General features: G+C 40.3%; 1 protein-coding gene across 5 annotated transcripts in view; it reads right to left on the bottom strand.

Moving 5' to 3' along the window:
- Nucleotides 1-21,383, bottom strand: part of LOC123754362 (uncharacterized) — a 39,925-nt gene extending 18,542 nt beyond the window's left edge. For 3 of the 5 annotated variants that reach the window (XM_069334365.1, XM_069334537.1, XM_069334392.1), the window contains exons 1-3: nucleotides 18,960-19,194; nucleotides 6,798-7,090; nucleotides 3,326-3,446 (exon numbers count right to left, since the gene is read on the bottom strand). In XM_069334365.1, coding sequence (XP_069190466.1) covers nucleotides 3,326-3,446; nucleotides 6,798-7,090; nucleotides 18,960-19,179 — 634 coding nt within the window. In that variant the 5' untranslated portion in view covers nucleotides 19,180-19,194. Of the gene's footprint in view, nucleotides 1-3,325; nucleotides 3,447-6,797; nucleotides 7,091-9,743; nucleotides 10,280-18,959; nucleotides 19,195-21,235 lie in introns of those variants that run through there. The other 2 variants (XM_069334435.1, XM_069334490.1) reach the window with 2 other exon arrangements.
- Nucleotides 21,384-21,981: the final 598 nt, after the last annotated feature.

The following is a 21,981-nucleotide window of genomic DNA, read 5'->3' as shown; positions in this document are numbered from 1 at the left end:
AGACCAAAGGGCCAAAGCTCAACCCCCACAAGCACAAATAGGTGAGTACCTATTTGTTAATAAAAAAAAAAGTGAATTCAGTATTAAATGGAAATGTGTGTCTGCTCTAGGTTGGAAACCAATTGGAAAAGAGGGAAGAGGGGTATGGTGGGGAAGAGGACAAAAATGAGGAAGATAGGAGGGAGGAGAAAGGGGTGAGAGGGAAAAATGTACTCACCAAGTTGTACTCACTTAGTTGTGCTTGCAGGGGTTGAGCTTTGTCTCTTTGGTCCCGCCTCTCAACAGTCAATCAACTGGTGTACAGATTCCTGAGCCTACTGGGCTCTATCATACTTATATTTGAAACTGTGTATGGCATCAGCCTCCACCACATCACTTCCTAATGCATTCCATTTATTAACTACTCTGACACTGAAAAAATTCTGGCTAACGTCTCTGTTGCTCATCTGGGTACTAAGTTTCCACCTGTGTCCCCTTGTTCGTGTTCCACCCGTGCTGACGATTTTGTCTTTGTCCACCCTGTCAATTCCCCCTGAGAATTTTGTAGGTGGTTATCATGGCTCCCCTTACTCTTCTGTTTTCCAGGGACGTGAGGTTCAGCTCCTTTAGCCTTTCCTCGTAGCTCATTCCTCTCAGTTCCGGGACGAGTCTGGTGGCATACCGCTGAATCTTCTCTAACGTTATCTTGTGTTTAACTAGGTATGGACTCCAGGCTGGAGCTGCACAGTCCAGGATTGGTCTGACATAAGTGGTATACAGGGTCCTGAACGATTCCTTACACAAGTTTCTAAAGGCAGTTCTTATGTTGGCCAACCTAGCATATGTCACTGATGATATCCTTTTGATGTGGGCCTCTAGGGACAGGTTCAGTGTGATATCAACTCCCAGATCTTTCTCTCTATTTGACTTTTGCAGGATTTCACCTCCCAGATGGTACCTTGTGTTCAGCCTTCTGCTCCCTTTGCCTAATTTCAGTACAGTACTTTACACTTTCCCAAGTTGAATTTTAGCAGCCATTTTCTAGACCATTCCTCCAGTTTGTCCAGGTCATCTTGTAGTCTCTGTCTATCAAGGCACTATGGGCTCACCATAGTGAGCCCATAGCTACTTGCTAGCCCGTGCTACTTGGAACTTTGTTCCAGGTAGCGAATCTTTAACAACAAACATCTGTCTATCTTCATCTGTCTTGATTCTTCTCATAATTTTTGCATCATCAGCAAACATTGAGAGGAATGAGTCTATACCCTCCGGAAGATCGTTTACATATATTAGAAACAGGATGGGACCAAGTACTGAGGCCTGTGGGACTCCACTGGTGACATCTCGCCACTCTGATGTCTCCCCCCTCACAGTTGCTCGCTGTTTCCTGTTGCTTAAATACTCTCTTATCCACTGGAGCACCTTCCCTTTTACTCCTGCCTGTTGCTCCAACTTTTTTAAGAACCTTTTATGGGGTACTGTGTCAAAGGCTTTCTGGCAGTCCAAGAAAATGCAGTCTGCCCACACATCTCTTTCTTGCCTAATTTTTGTTGCCTGGTCATAGAATTCTATTAAACCTGTGAGGCACAATTTACCATCTCTGAACTCATGTTGGTGGTGTGTTGCAAAGCTATTTCCCTCCAGATGCTCTACGAGCCTTTTCCTCACGATCTTCTCCATCACCTTACAAGGTATACAAGTTAGGGAAACTGGCCTGTAGTTCAGTGCCTCTTGCCTGTCACCCTTCTTGTATATTGGGACTACGTTAGCTGTCTTCCAACTTTCCGGTAGGTCTCCTGTTTCCAGTGACCTGTTATACATCATAGAGAGTAGCACACTTATTGCTTCTGCACCATCCTTTAGTATCCATGATGAGATTCTGTCAGGCCCAACAGCCTTTGTCACATTCAGCTCCAACAGATTCCTTTTGACCTCATCACTGGTGAGGTCAAAATCCTCCAAGGTTGCTTGGTTTGCCTCCTCATTTAGTGCAGGGATTCTCTTTGTTCTTTTGTGAAGACCTTGGGAAATCTCTTGTTGATTTCTTCACACATCTCCTGGTCATTCTCTGTGTATCTGTTCTCCCCTTTTCTCAGTTTCATCACTTGTTCCTTCACTACTGTTTTCCTCCTGATGTGGCTGTGGAGCAGTTTTGGTTGGGTCTTGGCTTTACTCGCGATGTCATTTTCATACTGTCTCTTTGCTTTACTCCTCACTCTCAGGTACTCATTTCTGGCCCTCTGGTATATCTCCCTGCATTCTGGTATTCTGTTATTTCTGTAGTTCTGCCGTGTTCTTTTACTCAGTTACTCCTCTACACCCATGTAGAAGAAGAGGGGTAAAGTGGGAGGGAAGATAGACAAAGAGTGGGTGGGAGAGGAACAGACTGTCCTGGGCACTGCCCTTCTAGTCTATATCTATAAAAGAGAATGTCTCTGTCGAAGGTCGGAGACCAAATACGTGGGGCTAGTCTCACCCAACTATCCAAGATGACACATGTACATGAGGGGGGTATAGAAGTGTCACAGGCCAGTCTGGCATCTATAGTGACTTCCCTGCAAATATTCCTGAAGTCAAGTCTGAAATTGGCAATGCATTTTCCATAGTTACTATATTTAGCAGCTATTCAGTGTTTGTAATACCTGTACTACTGTATTAAATTTTCTGAGAGAGGGAAGAAAGGTGGAAAGGATAGGAGAGGGAGGAAGAACTGAAGAGATATGAGAGAGGAGAAGAGATATGAGAGAGAGGAGGAGACCCAAGCACAGTTGTAATTACCTAAGTGTAATTACTTAAGTGTAGTTACAGGATGAGAGCTACGCTTGTGGTCTCACGTCTACCCAGCACTCTTTGTCATATAATGCTTTGAAATTACTGACGGTTTTGGCCTCCACCACCTTTTCCACCTAACAATCGTCTACCACTCTGTTTACAAAAGTGAATTTTCTTATATTTCTCCGGCAGCTTTGTTTCGTTAGTTTAAATCTATGACCTCTTGTTCTTGAAGTTCCGAGTCTCAGGAATTCTTCCCTATCAATTTTATCGATTCCTGTTACTATTTTGTACGTAGTGATCATATTGCCTCTTTTTCTTCTATCCTTTAGTTTTTGCATATTTAATGCCTCTAACCTCTCTTAAGTTGTGTACCCCATCTAGTGCTCTATGTATAAAATAACTTTTTTCTACAATATTTGGTTGTCCTGTTAGTTTTAAGGCTTGCCCAAAATGTGGTACATATCAAGAGGATTTGTAAAAATGTACTCCAATATATTTATGCAGACACTATATAGTGTATTATTTTTTCAAACAAGGGTTTATGTTCAAAACATTCATCAAAATTCCTCACCAGCAAATGTCCAGGATCCTGTTGCACCAAATGCTGTGCAGTATCCATAGTGAGTGATTCGCAGGGGCACCAAGGCATCTGTGTGCGTCATAAATGCATTCGACTCCCCTTCACGACCCACCTGAGATTATACAGAAAATTGCATAACATAGCAACCTGGAGAAACAAAACACATGCAAATTTCAAATAAACCCCTATCATATTATACAAATTTTAGTGCAATATTCAAAATAATCAAACATTGAATGTAATTAAAACACCTTTAATTCAGCCAAGCCCAGTTCACTCTTAGAGGTGAAGGGAGCTTCGAGATTAGAGATAAAGCCAAAGCCAAGAAAAAACTTAGCAGAAGGTACAAGAACAATAAAGCCAGATTTACCTGAGGGCTACTAAACCTAGTGGCCTCAATGAGGACAAGAAGCTGGCGGCTTGTTGAAGGTCCCCCCATTTGTCTTGATGATCTTTTCCAGGTATATTTTAAAACTCAACCCAGTTTTGGCAGTTACGGCTTCGGTGTGTAGGCAGTTCCATGGGTGCCTGGAACTCATAGAACACTCATGGAACCCAAAACATTCTTTATGCTTTGGGCAAGTTTTCTTTCGTAAAAGAACCCTGTGGGTGAAAAAGCAACTCCTACTCTCAGTCCTACATTGTGGCTTGTTAAGCTTGAAACCATTGCTCCTTGTTTGTGTTACACCTGATCGTCTGAAGAAAACATCAATATCAACATCCTCTAACTTGCTTATTATTTTAAAAGTTTCAATGAGATCCACCCTGCCATGTCTGGTTTGAAGTGTTGTTTGCCCTGTGGCCTTCAAGCGTTCTTGATACGAAAGAGGACTTAGCTCTGGAATGACTTTCGTTGCCTGGTGTTGCACCTTCTCCAGAGCAGCTATGTCTGTCTGAAAATGAGGTCTCCATGCTTGGATACAGTAATCCAAATGTTCCCTGGATGCACCAGAGATTTATACAGTTGAACCGTTACCGTCTTTTCCTTATAGTCAAAGTACACTTGATTATCCAAAGAGTTTGGTTAGCTTTTCTGACTGCTGCATCCACCTATTGTCCAACTTTTAATGAGTGGTGGATTTTGACTCCAAGGTCCTTTTCTTCATCAATCTGCTGTGATGTAATGCTATTAATTTGGTAGGCGTAGTGTGGGTTGTTATGTCCCACATGCAGGGTCTTGCGTTTGTCAATAATAAAAAAAATTTGCCAGTCTTCTGATCATTTGTGGAGTTCATGTAGATCTCTTTGTAAGATTTCAATATCATTATCAATTCCCACTTTATCATAAATCTTTGTGTTGTCTGCAAATTTGATGATGTGGTTTGTAATATTTTCATCTATGTCAATGATGTATATGACAAAATGGGTACGTCGCAAAATGGACCTTTGTAGCACCCCACTTATCACATTTCTCCATTCAGATTCATTTCCATTTAGCATGACCCTTTATTTTCTTTCCTTCAACCATTGTTTTATTCATTTTAATATTTTACCATTTATTCCATGGACCTGTAATTTCCTTACCAGTCTTTCATGTGGTACCTTATCAAAAGTTTTAGCAAAATCCATGTATACTACATCCACCGGAAGGCCTTTGGCTGAGTAGCTGGTTACCATTTCCAAAAATGTGAGCAAGTTTGTAAGGCAGGATCTGTTTTAAATAAAAATCCATGTTGTGTCAATTGTACACTGAAAGATGATGAATGATACCCTCCCTGAGGATTTTCTCCATGAGCTTGCAGATGTGTGATATCAAGCTGATTGGCCTACAGTTTTCTGCTGAGCTCTTTCTGCCTTTTTTGAGAATAGGGGTGACATTTGCATATTTCCAATCTAGGGGGACTATCCCTTGGTCTAGAGATTTTGTGAAAAGTAATTTCAGCAAAAGACATAGTTCTTCTGCCAGTTTCTTTGAGACTTTGGATTGGATTCCATCCATACCTGTGGCCTTTGAATCTTTTAGTTTGTGAATGTTCTTTCTAATTATTTCACATGTTATGGGTATATCCCTAAATTCATTCTCCTCCCCTCCTCAAAACATTTGTGTGGGTGATGGGATGTCATCCAACCTTTCGAGTGTGAACACTGATGTAAAATAATCATTTAGAGTTTTTGCTGCCCTTTTATCATCCATTATAGCTTGATTAGTCTTATTTATTAAGGGTCCAAATGAGTCCTTTGTTTTGGTTTTACCTCTTATGTAGGCATAGAACGATTCAGGATCTTTCTCTATGTTTTGGGCAAGTTTTCTTTCATAAAAGAAGTCACTATAGCGAGGCTTAAGTGTCTTGTGAAGGTAGGAACTGGACTCATTGAGTGTTACATTGTTGCTGGTGAATGTTGAAGATGTATTCACCTAGTTGTGTTTGTGGGGGTTGAGCTTTGCTCTTTCGGCCCCCCTCTCAACTGTCAATCAACTGTTTACTAACTACTTTTTTTTTCTTCACACCGCACACACACACCCCAGGTGTGTGTGTGCTGTGTTATCTCATACTGTGTTATGTGTGTTATAAAGTTTTTTAAAAAACTTTATAACACAGTTTTTTAAATCAAAATATTAATTTTTGTTTCTGGGGATTAATTAAAGGCATTAAAAAAACTTTTCTCAAACTACACCAGTCAAACCATAGCACCTATAATTTTTTGGGTAGTTTTCCGAACATGCCATAATTTTGTCTATAAAGTCAATGAATAAATTACTTTAATTTGGCGACAGTGCTAATCTTAAGGGGAAAAGCTGCTAATGCAGAAGGGTTAAGCAATTCTAACTCGATAATTTTATATAGTACACTACATGCATGTTACATACAGTTATTCCCAAACACCAACAAAACCGTAGTAACAGATACTTGTATACACTTAGCCTGGGAGCAGTTCTATAGCAGAGGCAGCACCCTGTTGAGCAGTCTACGGGATTCTTTCTATGTTCCACTGTTCTTCTGATGCTTAACATCATATAGTAGTTAAAATTGAAGTCATCCATGTTCACATCTTTTCTTTACACATTTTCATTTTTTCTAGTATAAATTATGACAAAAATCATTCCATGTAAAATAATGCACTATACAGTAATAAAATTGATGGTACTTTGAAGTGTATGATAAACATTCCATAGCTTGTACCCAGATAACCAAGATATTGATTACTGAAGATGTACAGTATTCTGGGCTGATTAAATTACTGAAGATGTACGGTATTGTGGGCTGATTGAATTATTGAAGATGAACAGTATTGTGGGCTGATTAAATTATTGAAGATGTACAGTATTGTGGGCTTATTAAATTATTGAAGATGTACAGTACTGTACTGTATTGTGAGCTTATTTAATTTTGAAGATGTATGGTATTGTTGGCTGACTAAAATCTTAAAGCAGACATTTAAAAAAAACTCTCTGGATTACTATTTCATTGAATTGCTTAAAACATAATCTGGAGATTTAAAAAACAAATGTAAATATTCTTACCTTAATACTATTATTTGTGACAACAACCCAGAATCCCCGAAATTCACTTGAGCTGAGCAAATTGGGGGTCTGAACCTTGCATACATCATCTTTCTTGTTCCTTCTTATAGCTGACTCTTTCCCATTCCATCCTGCTAGGAAGATCTCATACATATGCTGGGGCACTTCTGCAGCAGCCCCAGACAGGCAAACATTAGCATTATGAGGTGCCTTGACACGAAACCTGAAGCTCCTTCCATTCATTGGTCGAAAAGCATATTTGCGAGCGCTGCCGCAATCGGAAGTCTGGTGTACTGGAATTTTTTTTACAGATATTAGAAGAATTTTAATCCTCACCAAGTTATAGTTATATATAAATAATAAATATATGTTGATAAATATGACCGAAAAGGTAAGATTAATAATTCTAACACGAATTTTCTCAATATTTCTTATGTTTCTTTTCACTGTTGATGGTAATTGAAAAATCAAATTTCCAAAATTCATTTATATTTTTAGTCTGACGCGATGCCTGAATGCATTTCGTAATAACTTATTACATTTTCAAAGACTTTAGTTTACACGAACAACTGTAACCTGTAAACACGCAAAATACATCCATACTTATACAGTACTCGCATTTGGGTGAGGTGATATGGGATAAAAGTTTTGGCTGAGGTGATTGACATTTGCACATGATAGAACACGAACCAATGGGTATAAAAACATAAGAATGGAAGTAACTGCAGAAGGCCTTCGATGTTGACTTTTTGATGTGTAGTGTATCGCAGATGTCGAGCCTCCTGCTTGACATCTGCGTGGCACTACACATCAAAAAGCCAACACCAGCAGTCAGCAGCCAATTAATGCACAACTATATTCTACCCACTTCAAGACTCCGAACCAATATAGAAGCATCAAGAGGAAGTGTTGATGCTATGGGCCAATAGGCCTTCTGCAGTTACTTCCATTCTTATGTTTTTATACTCATTGGTTGTGTTCTATCATGTGCAAATGTCAATCACCTCACCCAAAACTTTTGTCCCATATCACCTCACCCAAATGCGAGTATAAATATGGATGTATTTTGCGTGTTTACAGGTTACAGTTGTGTGTGTAAACTAAAGTCTTTGAAAATGTAATAAGTTATTACGAAATGCGTTCAGGCATCGCATCAGACTTGAAATAAAAATGAATTTTGGAGAATTGATTTTTCAATTACCATCAACAGTTAAAAGAAACATAAGAAATATTGAGAAAATTCGTGTTAGAATTATTAATCTTACCTTTTCAACCAAATTTAACAACATATGTTTACAAAAAAGACTGCTTCCAAAATATACAAATAAATACTGCATTTGTTAACTGCTTCCAACAATGAGACAGGAAGCCTGTTAGGCTTATCTAGGTCCCTCGAGGCCAACTACTGACCTTTTTCAGGATGCAACCCACAAAACTTGACTTACTCTCAGGTACATATTTATTGCTAAGTTCCATACTCACTATCATTATCACTATTGTAACTTTAGTACAGTTTTGAAATTAGACTACTACACCCTTTATAACTTAATCAAAAATTTTGCTTTGCCAATCAATGAAAATAACTTTTAGTACCGGAGCCCTTTGTTTTACTGTACATAGCATTTTAAACTCTGCCGCTATTTCACCAATGTTTTAAAATGCTTGTAACTAAGCAAATATTTCTTTAGGTCATGAGTCCATATGTGCTCATTATAGCCTATACGGGTATGGGAGTGCATGATGGCCATAGATATTGGGCTCTGATAAACTGTAAATAAACAGTCGAGAAATATGTTCATTAGTGCTGCTGAAGCTAGTTCATTAGAGCTGTAATTTCACTTGCTAATTGAATATCTAAATTATTTGAACTCCTTAAAAATGTAAAATCTGCATCCCCTAAAATCAAATCAAATTAAATCAAATCAAATGTTTATTCAGGGAAAAGTACATACATAGAGGATTAGCCAGCCAACCAATGCAAATCAGGTGGTTAATCACTTTACATACACCATAACCCAGTCACTTACATATTTTGTTTAACATCTCTAAGTATTGTATCTACAGATATGAAAAATTTATCCTGCGGGCCAGACGGCTGAGTGGACAGCGCTCGTTATTCAAAGTCCTAAGGTTCCGGGTTTGATTCCCGGCGGAGGCAGACCCAAATGGGCAGGATTTCTTTCACCCTGATGCTCCTGTTCACCTAGCAGTAAATAGGTACCTGGGAGTTAGACAGCTGCTTCCTGGGGATGTGTTACAAAAAGGAGGCCTGGTCGAGGACCGGGTCACGGGGACACTAATCCCCGAAATCATCTCAAGATAACCTCAAGATGGTGTAGACCTACAACCAATGTTCCTTATTTACAAAAGTTACAGCTTAGAGGGAATGCTTCCACTTTATATTAAGACTAAATTAAAACATATATTATTACTGTACATGGAATTCTTAAGTAAATTAATTCCTCTTAAATTCCTCTTAAATTAATTTATTATGGACCTAACCTGCATATATGTCTTTAATTACTACTAACAGAATGAACATGTTGCATAGGCATACAGAAGCTTAAACATTTCCAAAGTATAGTGGTCAACACAGTTGGTTTACAAACCAAAGGGTCCCTAGTTCAATCCCCAAGCGGTACATAGTTGGCATGTTTCCTTTCACCTGACTCCTCTGTTCACCTTATCAGAGAGATAAGCAATTATTGAGTTTCGTCCTGGGGGAAAAAATGTATCCTCACTCTAACGAACCCCACTCTAACAAATTTCTGGAAGGTCCAAACAAATTGCATTTGGTACTAAATGTTCAGTGGAACATATAAATGTTCGATTAAGCGAGGATTGTTCGTTCAAGCGGTCACCGAGACCGAAGAGTGTTGGAGGTGGCTGTCATCAACTATGATTCACCATTGTGTAAACAGATGTACAGTGTTATATTTTGCTTACCCATTGTTTCCAGGGAGAAATGGTTGAAGGATGATAACATGGTGTCAGGGGGAGGCAGGTGGTGTCATTGGTGAGGGTTTAGTATCAGTGGGCAGGTGGTGGAAGTTATTCTCATGGGAGGCAGGTGGAGTTAGTGTTGGAAGTTGTCAGAAAAGACTGGAGGTGGAAGATGTTGTCAGGGGAGGCAGGTGGAGGAAGTTGTTGTCAGGGAAGGCATGTGGTGTCAGTGGTGGAAGCTGTCAGGGGAGGCAGGTGGTGTCAGTGGTGGAAGCTGTCAGGGGAGGCAGGTGGTGTCAGTGGTGGAAGCTGTCAGGGGAGGCAGGTGGTGTCAGTGGTGGAAGCTGTCAGGGGAGGCAGGTGGTGTCAGTGGTGGAAGCTGTCAGGGGAGGCAGGTCGTGAAAGTTGTCGAGAGGCATGTGGTGTCAGTGTAACAACAAATTATATTTATCCCTACATTTGATAGTGAGAAAGTAAAGCAAAGTAAGGAAGAAAATGAATAAGGTAGGAGGGACGAAGGATGGGTGGATAAGGAGGTAGAAAGGTTTAGAAAACGTGGACGGGGAGGGGGAACTCGTCTGTGGCAACAGAAAACGAGAGGCACTCGAGGAAGGGTGAAGGTAGGAGAGTCGAGGAGGAGGAGGAGGAAGGAGTAGAGAGAGTAGGAGTAGAGAGAGTAAAATGATGTTATTCTAAGATGTTGTTATACTGATGTTAATTTTACTTTATATATTCTAATATAAGCTGCCACCACCTGTCGCCTTCGCAAACTAAATCTTAATTCCACTTAAACAATGCGACAGGAACACTGCTTAATTTAGTTATCTCTCACTTGTTCATCTAGTTTTTCTAGATTTAACTCTTACTTGAGGGGACATTGATTCAAAAAGAGGACTGAACAAAAGTCAAGCTTATTATTCTATACATAGACATTTATTGAATCAAATTGCAGTACTGTACTTCAATTTCAAACAATTAAATACTAGTTCTTACAATTTAACATTGAATTAATCAAGCCAAGAAATCTACCAATCCTCAACATCTTCAACCATACATTGGCTTCCTGGAACAAACTACTCTCGTCACCACTAAGACAAAACTTCTAACTAAAACCACTAAACTTCTGGTTTAAGACAACGCATAACTGAACTCTCACCTTCTCAACTCAGATGGAATAAACCCCCTCTAGATACAAGGAAGATAAGCTTTAGGCTGCACAATGAAACTTCTATAAGCCACTTTATTGCTGCTGCTGCTAATATCAACTGGGAGGCTGAATTAGGTGACATAGTGAACATCAACCTAGCTGTGCAAACATTTCTTCAGAAAACTCTGAACCTTTATAACTCCCACTGTCCAATGCTAACGAAACAAGTTACAAATAAAAGCTTAAACACTCCATGGCTTACAAAGGGTATACTTAAATCTATTAATAAAAAACATGACCTTGAGAAGAAGTATAGGTTAGGAGTCGTCTCCAAAGAATTTTCAAAGATTTACTTATCCATGTTGTCTAAAATAATTAGAAGAGCTAAAATAAAACACTACGAAAATAAATTTACCCAAATTCAGGGCAACATTAAGAAAACATGGAGCACTATCTCCCAAATATTAGGATCAAAAAAGATTTTGAATAAAAAAACAATTTTACTATCCAATGATGATGTGCTTTCGGCCTCAGACACTGCTATTGAATTCAATAGGTTTTTTTCATCCATTGGGACATCCCTTGCACCCTCAACATTGACAAAACTTTCTATATTTTGTTTGGAAATAAATCCTCAAATGAAATTAATCTGAGAATAAACAATATACAGATCAATAGTAAAGTTGATGGCAAATTCCTTGGCGTCCTCATCGATAACAAGTTGAATTTCCAGGGACACATTCTAAATATAGCAAAAAGTTTCTAAAACGGCATTCTTTCTAAGATCAGATATTATGTACCTCGCCCTGCCCTAGTGACGCTCTATTACTCTCATCTATCCTTATCTCAACTATGGTATTTGTGCTTGGGGTTCAACTACCCAAAATCATTTACGTTCTCTAATTACCCAACACAAAGCTGCTATTAGAACAATATCTAACTCTGGCCCCAGACAGCACTCAGATTCAGATTCAGATGTTTATTCAGGTAAGGTATATACATACAAGTGATGTTACATTAATGGATTGATATATAGATAGAGCTAGTACATACAATGCCTAAAGCCACTATTACGCAATGCGTTTCGGGCAAGAAAAACATTAATATCTAGAACTTAATACTAATTGAGCATAAAGAATAAAAAGTGTTGAGAACAAATACAAATAAAGATAAAAAAAAAGGGGGAACATGACTGAAAAAGCAGCACAAATACAATAGGTTGACAAACAGTGTTGATTAAAAAAAAAGAAAATAACGGACATGGGTTGACAATAGAGGAGTGAGGTAGGTTACAGGGAATTTATTAGGTAGTGTTTAGTTTTTATCTTAAACTGGTTGAGAGAGGTACAGTCTTTAACATGGTTGGGAAGGTCATTCCACATTCTGGGCCCCTTGATTTGTAGAGCATTTCTGGTTTGATTAAGTCGTACTCTAGGAATATCAAAACTGTATTTATTTCTGGTGTGGTGCTCATGGGTTCTGTTACAACCTTCTATGAAGCTTTTGAGATCAGGATTGGCATTACAATTTAGCGTTTTGTATATGTATAGTACACATGAGAGAATGTGCAGTGACTTAATGTCTAACATATTCAGGGATTTGAATAGGGGTACCGAGTGATGTCTGGGGCCAGAATTGGATATTGTCCTAATAGCAGCTTTGTGTTGAGTAATTAGAGGACGTAAATGATTTTGGGTAGTAGAGCCCCAAGCACAAATACCATAGTTGAGATATGGATAGATAAGGGAGTAATAGAGAGTCACCAGGGCAGGGCGTGGTACATAATATCTGATCTTAGAAAGAATGCCCACAGTTTTTGAAACTTTTTTAGATATGTTTAGAATGTGTCCCTGGAAATTCAGCTTGTGGTCAATGAGAATGCCAAGGAATTTGCCATCTAATTTGTTACAAATTTGGGTATTGTTTATTTTGAGATTTATTTGATAAGAGGAAGGGTACTCGGTACCCTTACTCAAATCTCTGAATATGTTAGATATTAAGTCACTGCACATCCTCTCATGTGTACTCTATATATTTAAAACTCTGAATTGTAATGTCAATCCTGACCTTAAAAGCTTCATAGAAGGTTGTAACAGAACCCATGGGTACTACACCAGAAACAAATACCTATTTGATATTCCTAGAGTATGACTTAATCAAACTAGAAATGCTCTACAAATCAAGAGACCCAGAATGTGGAATGACCTTTCCAATCATGTCAAAGGATGTACCTCTCTCAACCAGTTTAAGATAACTAAGTACTACCTAATTAACTCCATGTAACCTACCTTACTCCTAAATGTCAACCCATGTCTTACTATTTCTTTTAAACAATGCTGTTTGTTGACGAACTTGTATATTGGCTATTTTCTACCATGTTCCCCCCCTTTTTTATCTTTTATTTTTTCTTTCAACGCAATTTATACTTTAAGCTCAATCACTATTAATTTAAGCTTTAGTCTAAGTGTTTTTTTTCCCCCACCTCACCTTGCCCGAAACGCTATGCGTACTAGTGGCTTTAGGTATTGTATGTACTACCTCTATCTATAAATCAATCAGAATGTTTGTAACTGCATCTAAGTATGTACTTTTCCTAAATAAAATATTATTATGATTAGTATAATTAAACTGCCAAAAAAGGCATATATATCCGCTCCTTGAAATGGGGGGAGGAGTTGTACTTTTCCTCATGCCCTAATAAGGACTGGGACAGGCCAAGCTAGTCCTTACCAACCTAAGTATTACCGTGTCAGCGGATTGAAGCTAGTCAACACCTCACTCGTACCATCTCGCTCCTCACCAACACGCACACATACGCATACACCCACCCACAATTACAACTCACAATCATACATGAAAGAGTGCAAAATACTTGCACTGTTACATCCGTGGTGGAAGCTGTCAGGGGAGGCAGGTGGTGTCAGTGGTGGAAGCTGTCAGGGGAGGCAGGTGGTGGAAGCTGTCAGGGGAGGCAGGTGGTGGAAGCTGTCAGGGGAGGCAGGTGGTGGAAGCTGTCAGGGGGAGACAGGTAGTGTTAATAGTGTCAGGGGAGGAAGGTGGTGTCAATGGTGAAAGTTGTTAGGAGAGGCAAGTGGTGGAATTTGTTGTCAGGGTATAGGCAGTTGGAGTTAGTAGTGAATGTCACTGAAGATAGGTAGCTATAGTGTCAGTGGTGGAAGTTGTCAGGAGGCATGTGGTGTCAGGGTATAGGCCGGTAATGACAGTGGTGTCAGGGAAGGCAAGTGGTGTCAATGGTGAAGTTGTCATGAGAGGCAAGTTGCGTTAGTGGTGAGCGTCAGGGAGACGCGTCCAGCACACGGTTGGACTGGCCTGGGTGATCAACTGATTGACAACACGTGGCTGGCGCCGCTGGTATCTCAATGCTTCACTCACTGTCTGTTTTTTGTGTTTCTTTATTAAATAATATACAATATAAAGATCATATTCACATCAATTTACAATGGAAAATTCCACATTTATATATATATATTTTGTCTGCTTTTCACCAAATTAGCTGAGAAAATGTTACCATTTCAGTTGTTTGTAACACATAACAGCCGTTAGGGGGCTTAATGGCTGAGTGGACAGCGTTCGGGGTTCGTAGTCCTAAGGGTCCAGGTTCGATCCCCGGCGGAGGCGGAAACAAAAGGGCAGAGTTTCTTTCACCTTGATGTTCCTGTTCACCTAACAGTAAATGGGTTTTACAGCTAGGTGACGCATAACGTTTCAGGCAAGTCCTTAATCCTAATTTTACCTCACACACATCCCCAGGAAGCAGCCCGTAGCAGCTCTCTAACTCCCAGGTACCTATTTACTGCTAGGTGAACAGAAGCATCAAGGCGAAAGAAACTCTGCCCATTTGTTTCCGCCTCCGCCGGGGATCGAACCCGGACCCTTCGACGAGGACAGGAAGCCGGCGGCTTGTCGAAGGTCCAACCATTAGCCTAAAATGTACTTTCCTCGGAGTTTAGTCAACTCTGAGAAAGTACAGTTAGTATGGAGATTATAAGTGACCATGCAGTGTTTGGTAATATCAAACACTATAACTGCCAAAAGTGGTTGAACTCACTATCATGAGAGGACAGGCAGTCCTCCCTTGCCTCATGCTGCCTCTGCCAGAGATGCCTCCCCAAGACAAAATTGTTCGTTTTCGTCTCTTTTGAATGTTGAAATTTGAATGTTGGTTAATAAAATAACTTGAACCTCAATATTGAGTAACTTAACCTTATGAATTAACCTTGGTAAGTAGAACAAATCTTGTCTTGGTATGTAGTTCCCTTCCCTTGTACATCAACTCCATATTTGGAGTTCGTGAGAGTATATTTCGGGTAACAACTGATATAGTTCGAAGAATAATGTAGGAGCTAAATTAAAGATATTCGCTTAAGGCAGAGGGAAGTAGTTAGTACACTACATACAGAAATCACAATAGCGTGATGCATCAAATGAACAAATCCACGAGGGCCGTGATAAGGGTTCGAACCTACGTCTGAGAGGATCCCAGACGCTGCCTTAATCGACTAGGCCACGGCATGGTAAAAGAATTGCAACAGGGAGTTCCACTGGCCTCACACGGATCCTGCATTCTCTCCGAGACACAAACCAGGGTTGTACACAATTCCCCCATGCACTCGTTCTCTGTCAATAAGCTGTTCTACCTCCTATTTATACAGATAATAGCTCCAAAGAACCTTTACTTACGGGCTCACCATAGCCCGTGCTACTTGGAACTTTTTGTTCAGAGTAGCTGAATCTAAAACAACAACGTAGCCAGTCTAATTCCAGTAGTGGTTCAGTGACAAAGGCTCTGGATACACTGCGGATCTCCTGCAGCACCACCGACATTCACCAGCATGCGATGTAACTCTCACAAGACGCTACAGAGCAGACATGTTCTGGTCATACCCCAGCTACCCGCATCGAGCTTCCCGATCCCGCTAGCATTCGATTTTCGCGCTCTCGCCCTACTTCGAGCTCTCTACCTAACCTGTTCTCCTAATAGAACGTCGCATTTTGACGTATACTTTACCTAAAGCGTATACTAGAACATGCTAGCGGTTCGCGAAATTTACATACTGTATCGTGTTCTATTTTGAGTCCTCTTGTAGGTTAGGATAAGGGCACTTTAGTACCACAGTTTCTTGACGTTGGGAAACATTAGGAGGACGGACTGCTCAACATCCCCCCCTCCCTTCGCTCAAGCTCTCAAGGCCTTGCACAAGCATCCTTGTCTCAGCTCAGCCCATCTTCCTAAGGTTTCCAAACGACAAGAAAACAGTAAATTTAAAGTGTCCTCTCCTAACCTACCAGAGGACCCAAAACGGAAACCGGGACAGTACGTCACTTTAGCCAGCCGCTTCTGCTTTCTAGTACAATTTTTGGCCTTATGTAACGCATACGATCGAAATGCGACGTTCTTTGTAAGAGGACACGACACATATAATTTTCCAACATATCCGACTGTTATAACCAAGACTATATTAAATAAACCTAAAAAAACAATATTTTCTGAATAATATCACCGAAAATAGTATATGTTACATTGTAAATCGTCCTCAGCAGTACATACAAATACAAATACAAATTTTTATTCAAGTAAAGTACATACATACAAGGTAAGATACAAAAGTTGATGGATTTAGAGATAGAGCTAGTACATACAATGCCTAAAGCCAGTATTACGCAAAGCGTTTCGGGCAGGAAAAACACTAGCATCCCACGTAGTACCTTTTCACGTATATGGGTGGCTCGGGAGCTATTAGCCTGCACTAGCAAACTCTGGGTAGAGCACAAGGATATATTCTAATATTCGTGAGTGTATGATGTAGTTATAGAGGTCAGAGTACCTCGTATCATTTGGTCTGAAATCTTTGATAACAGGCAGTAGCGTATCTATAGTTGGCAGGAGCGAGGGAAGCGATCGCTCCCTTCCAACAATTTTGTCAACAGTGCAGCCTTTTCAGTTTTGTTTAACTCTTTAGTACAAAGTTCAGATTTCCCAAGTACAAATGAAAGCAATTTTTATAACTTATTAAGGTGCTTGCCAAAAATTATACATTACTGGAGCAACATTTACTACCAAATTACGAGCGACCAAAATGCAACACATCTTAGCCCTCATAGAAGAGGACCCGATATACTCATTATCAGTCCAGGTTTTATCAAAGATAACGGGAAAACAAGGTTATCTTGATGTTATCTTAAGATGTTTTCGGGGTTTAGCGTCCCCGCTGCCCGGTCCTCGACCAGGCCTCCTTTTTGTTACACACCCCCAGGAAGCAGCCCGTAGCAGCAGTCTAATTCCTAGGTACCTATTTACTGCTAGGTGAACAGGGGGACCAGGGTGAAAGAAACTCTGCCCATTTGTTTCCGCCTCCGCCGGGGATCGAACTTGGAACCTTAGGACTACGAATCCCGAGCGCTGTCCACTCAACCGTCAGGCCTGAGTGGACGATGGCTAAATACTTTGCAATATTTATTGACCCTGCTATTGACATCAGCAGAATTCATTCATTTTCTTTATCCTTACGATATGTAACAGTTCCCCATGATGCAGTAGAACTATTTTTATAGGATTCAGTGAATTACCTGGAGCAAGGGCTGAAGATATTATCAACATTCTTCTTCCATCAATCAAAAACTTAGGGCTGTCATAACTACGTATTACGGTCAGTCTTACGACGGCACAAGCACCATGTCGGATGAAATATCTGGTGAGGTATTTGGAACTCTAGAAAGTGTCTATACAAATTTTTTATGGCAGTTTACCTCCTCTTTCAATGTTCAGAGAAGAACGCAATCAGGTTAAATCTTTCGCACTGACTCTAAAGAAATTTTGTGATACTAGACGGGCAGATGCCATTAAGATTTATGGTAAAGTAGGAAGTGATAGTGATACTGAGGCCTTACATAGGGATCTACATGAACTCAGCAAGTGGCCCGAAGACTGGGAAAATGTTTTTCAATACCGAAAAATGCAAGTCCTTGCATGTGGTGCATACCACTGCACATCACAACTACTAACAACATTACCTTGCACCAGATTGATGAAGAAAGGGACCTTGGAGTCAGAATTCACCAATAACTGGAATTTGCACAGCAAGTGTATGGGAGCTGCAGTAAACAAAAATCCTAGGAATATGTTTGTTTAGTTCATTTATTATGCACCCCTATACCCATCTTGTGGGCGGTAGTGGAAAGGGTTACAGAGGCACATAATGGGCTCAGGGACTGAACCCCACAATTCATTTAGCTAAGCAAGTTACAATCTAGGAATAGTCAAACGAAACTTTGACTTTAATTAAGGAAAGTAGTTATAAGTAGTTATATACAACTACACATCTATGCGCTTCCACTTGGATTATTGTACCCAAGCATAGAGACCTCGTCTTCAGAAAGACATAGCTGCTGTGGAGAAAGTTCAATACCGGGTAACAAAAACATTCCTAAACTAAGTCGACTCATACCAGGAACCTTGAAAGGTCATAGGGCTAATAACATTGCATACCAGACATTCATCGAAACTTAAAATACTGAACAATTTGGAGGATATTGATTCAGGCCACTTCTTCAAAAGGTCAGATGTAACACGAACAAAGAACAATAGTTTCAAGCCCAACAAGACAAGTCTGTCTTGATTGTCTCCGGGAATGGCATTATGAGTATGAAAATACTTTGCAATCAATTCATATCGTCTCGCAGTCATAAAAGTATTGAGAGAAGGTACATGCAATAATTTACCTATTTGCCAGTTCATTCTCATCATTGGCATCTTCACAATGCTCATCAACATTGTCAGTCCCAAATATCTGGCAAGCTCTTTTACACTCACTTCATCCCACGTATTGTTTGAGTTGTTAGACGCATTGGATACGCTTTGTGTTGCATACAAGTTTGTTTCATATACCATAAATTACAGTAAATCTCGCGTAATAAATAACTAAAAATCCCAAAGGAGGCTTCACCAGAACTGGTGCATGGGGTACGTGCGCTAAGTCCTGTACGAGTTCTAATAGCAGGCCCTGCACATGTGGCGGTATCATCACTCTCCTCACTTACAGTTTCATCCTTACCTGCTGTTACAGTTTCAACCACCTCACTGTCTACATCACTGTCACGTTCGGCACTTTGAAGATCAAGATCAGAAAATTCTTCATCTAAAGCCTGGAAATTTGTTGCCGAGAATTTTTCTTTTCTGTACTTTTGGCGACTACGACTTAGCTTCTTCCCCTTCAGACGTGTTTCTTTCACTGCTTTCATCCTGGAATGTCTCTGTTCTTGATCACTATCCATCTTGGAGGGGAGGCCGCAGCGGTCACGAGCATAGACACCATAACAATAGGGCAACCGTGTGTGAGGAAGTGCCGTGATGCCACGTGGGCCAACACAGAAAATGGGAAGACGTTGGCGCACATTTTGAAATACGTCCTATAATGATCGGAAAAATGGAATTTTAACAAATATTTTAAATTTGGACGCAACTTACGTTCCCGCCGGACATCCGTAGAGTTATTTAAGGACACAATATCCGTCCCTACCGGCCGAAAGTGTTAAGGTAAATGAGAAACTGTATTTAATTTACTGAAAATGCATTCTTTCATCAATATGTATCATTAGGTGTCATCTTATTTCTTTCATCAATAAGTATCTTTAGGTGTCATCTAATTAATGTATTTTTTAATTGCTTATTCAGCTTGGTGACTGTCTATCTGGCATGACGTCAGAGGCCTACTCGCCTGTGATTGGTTATGTCTCAACGGACATACAATTTGAGTATAACATATATGTTATCTTCTTGTTTATTATTGTTTACCCCATTAACCTTTAAATTTTACTGATGTTGTCTATGTTATGTTCTAGTGACTTGACTAAAATGCACCTTTGTATATCCTTACTGTTAAGGTTCGACACTTCTGTGTTGTTGCTAAAACTACACATTCTGTAATGTAGTCGAACATGCCTGACATCTTCAAGAATCACCTTTTTTATTGCATATTGTTATATCTCATCAACATCATACATGTTAACTTACTTCACATTTTGTACTGTACTCACCTAACTGTGCTTGTGGGGGTTGAGCTTGGACTCTTTGGTCTCGCCTCCCAACTGTCAAGCTACTGGTGTACAGGTTCCTGTGTTTACTGAGCTCTATCATATCCACATTTGAAACTGTGTATGGAGTCAGCCTCCACCACATCACTTCCTAATGCATTCCATGTATTAACTACTTTGACGCTGAAAAAGTTCTTTCTAATATCTCTGTGGCTCATTTGGGTACTCAGTTTCCACCTGTGTCCCCCTTGTACGAGTATTACCCGTGCTAAATAATCTGTCTTTATCTACCATGTCAATTCCCCTGAGAAGTTTGTATTTGGTGATCATGTCTCCCTCTAACTCTTTTGTCTCCGTCTTGTGCTTGACAAGGTATGGACTCCATGCTGTAGCTGCATACTGTGTTTACCCTTTATACATATAAAGAATTTTTATCATCTAAATTATTCAAAGTTTTGCCAGAAACTCTTTGCTTAGTAATAGTTTCATTTGTATGTGTAACTCCTGCACCTACACTTGTCCCTTGTCTTATGTTCATTGTACACACATTCTTATAAATAAATTTATTATTATTATTAGAAAAAGTGACAGCCCGTCAACTTTGTGAGCCGCTATGGTTTATAGTACATCATATTTTAGCCCGATGGGGGTCCTTTTCCCCCCTAGGGAGGTTGAAGGGAGAGTGCATGCGGGAGAGAGGGAGGAGAGGAACCTGCTCTCCCTTGGCTCGTCTATCAGGAAGCGGGGGTTGGGGGGTTGTGGAGGTTGGGGGACACATGTCTCCCACTAGCGAGGCAGGGAGGGGGAGGGGGGGTATACATTGCACCATGCATGGTATAAGTGCTGATACTAGGTACTTACTCGGACAGTACCTTATAGCTGTACTGTATAGCTCTGTGAAGGAATGTATGTGGGGGGGGGGAGGGAGTAGAAATAGCCTAAGCTACCCTATCCTTTTGAGATGTAATTTATAGCCTCAATAAACGTACAGTACTTGATCATGAAGGGATGTAACAGACTGGTGAAACAATGCATCACATATAATCGTTTGGACAGACAATCAAACAAACGACGACTTTTATAGAAGGAAGATCGTTGCTGTACCGACCAGTTCATGAGGATGGTCGAATGCCATAGATATCACAAGACTGTTAGCTAATACCAAAATATTCATCAAAACCAGGAAAACAAAACCATTCCCAGAAGGTCCACTGCTTGTATGTATCGTGCCACGCCAGATGCTTCATATACAATAATGTATTCCTGGTGTAAAATACGTGAATATAAGAGTACTTACTGGGCATGGTGGTGGTGGCTACAGGCTTCAACGAGGACGGGGGCGCAACGCGTCGTATACCCCTGATCATGGTTCACGAGACACTGAGCTGTTGTTATCTATCACTCCCTCAGCCCACCCCGACACTTCAGCACAACGCAAATAGGGTGGGCCAGTTTTTTCTTTTCCTAGGTTAGATTTTTGTTATTAACAAACTTAGGTATACACAGCAATGTGTTGCTACCCTATTCTAAATGAAAGATTTCAAAGTGTAGAGTAAAAACTAGCTACAATTTGCAGGCGATGAGTCACAATAACGTGGCTAAAGTATGTTGACCAGACCACACACTAGAAGGTGAAGGGATGACGACGTTTCGGTCCAGACGGACCGAAACAATCGACTTGAGAATGGTCCAGGACTGACCGAAACAATCGACTTAAGAATGGTCCAGGACGGACCGAAACAATCGACTTGAGAATGGTCCAGGACGGACCGAAACGTCGTCGTCCCTTCACCTTCTAGTGTGTGGTCTGGTCAACAACCTAGCTACAATTTCATGTAAAATCCCCACCTCACAGGACGGTTAATCAAACATGAAATCAGGAGAAAACATGAAATGTGAGGCTGATCTATTAGCCTGCACTAGCACTCTGGGAACAGCATAAGAAAATCTTCCAATATAGTGAGTGTATGAAGTAGTTACAGAGCTATTTGGTCTGAAATCACTGATAACAGGGTTTAGATACAAAGCTCTGTTGTCGTACCT

The sequence above is a fragment of the Procambarus clarkii genome, chromosome 1 (assembly GCF_040958095.1).
Source record: "Procambarus clarkii isolate CNS0578487 chromosome 1, FALCON_Pclarkii_2.0, whole genome shotgun sequence".
In the NCBI taxonomy this organism is placed as follows: Eukaryota; Metazoa; Arthropoda; class Malacostraca; order Decapoda; family Cambaridae; genus Procambarus; species Procambarus clarkii.
This window is presented reverse-complemented; position numbering and strand designations above follow the sequence as displayed.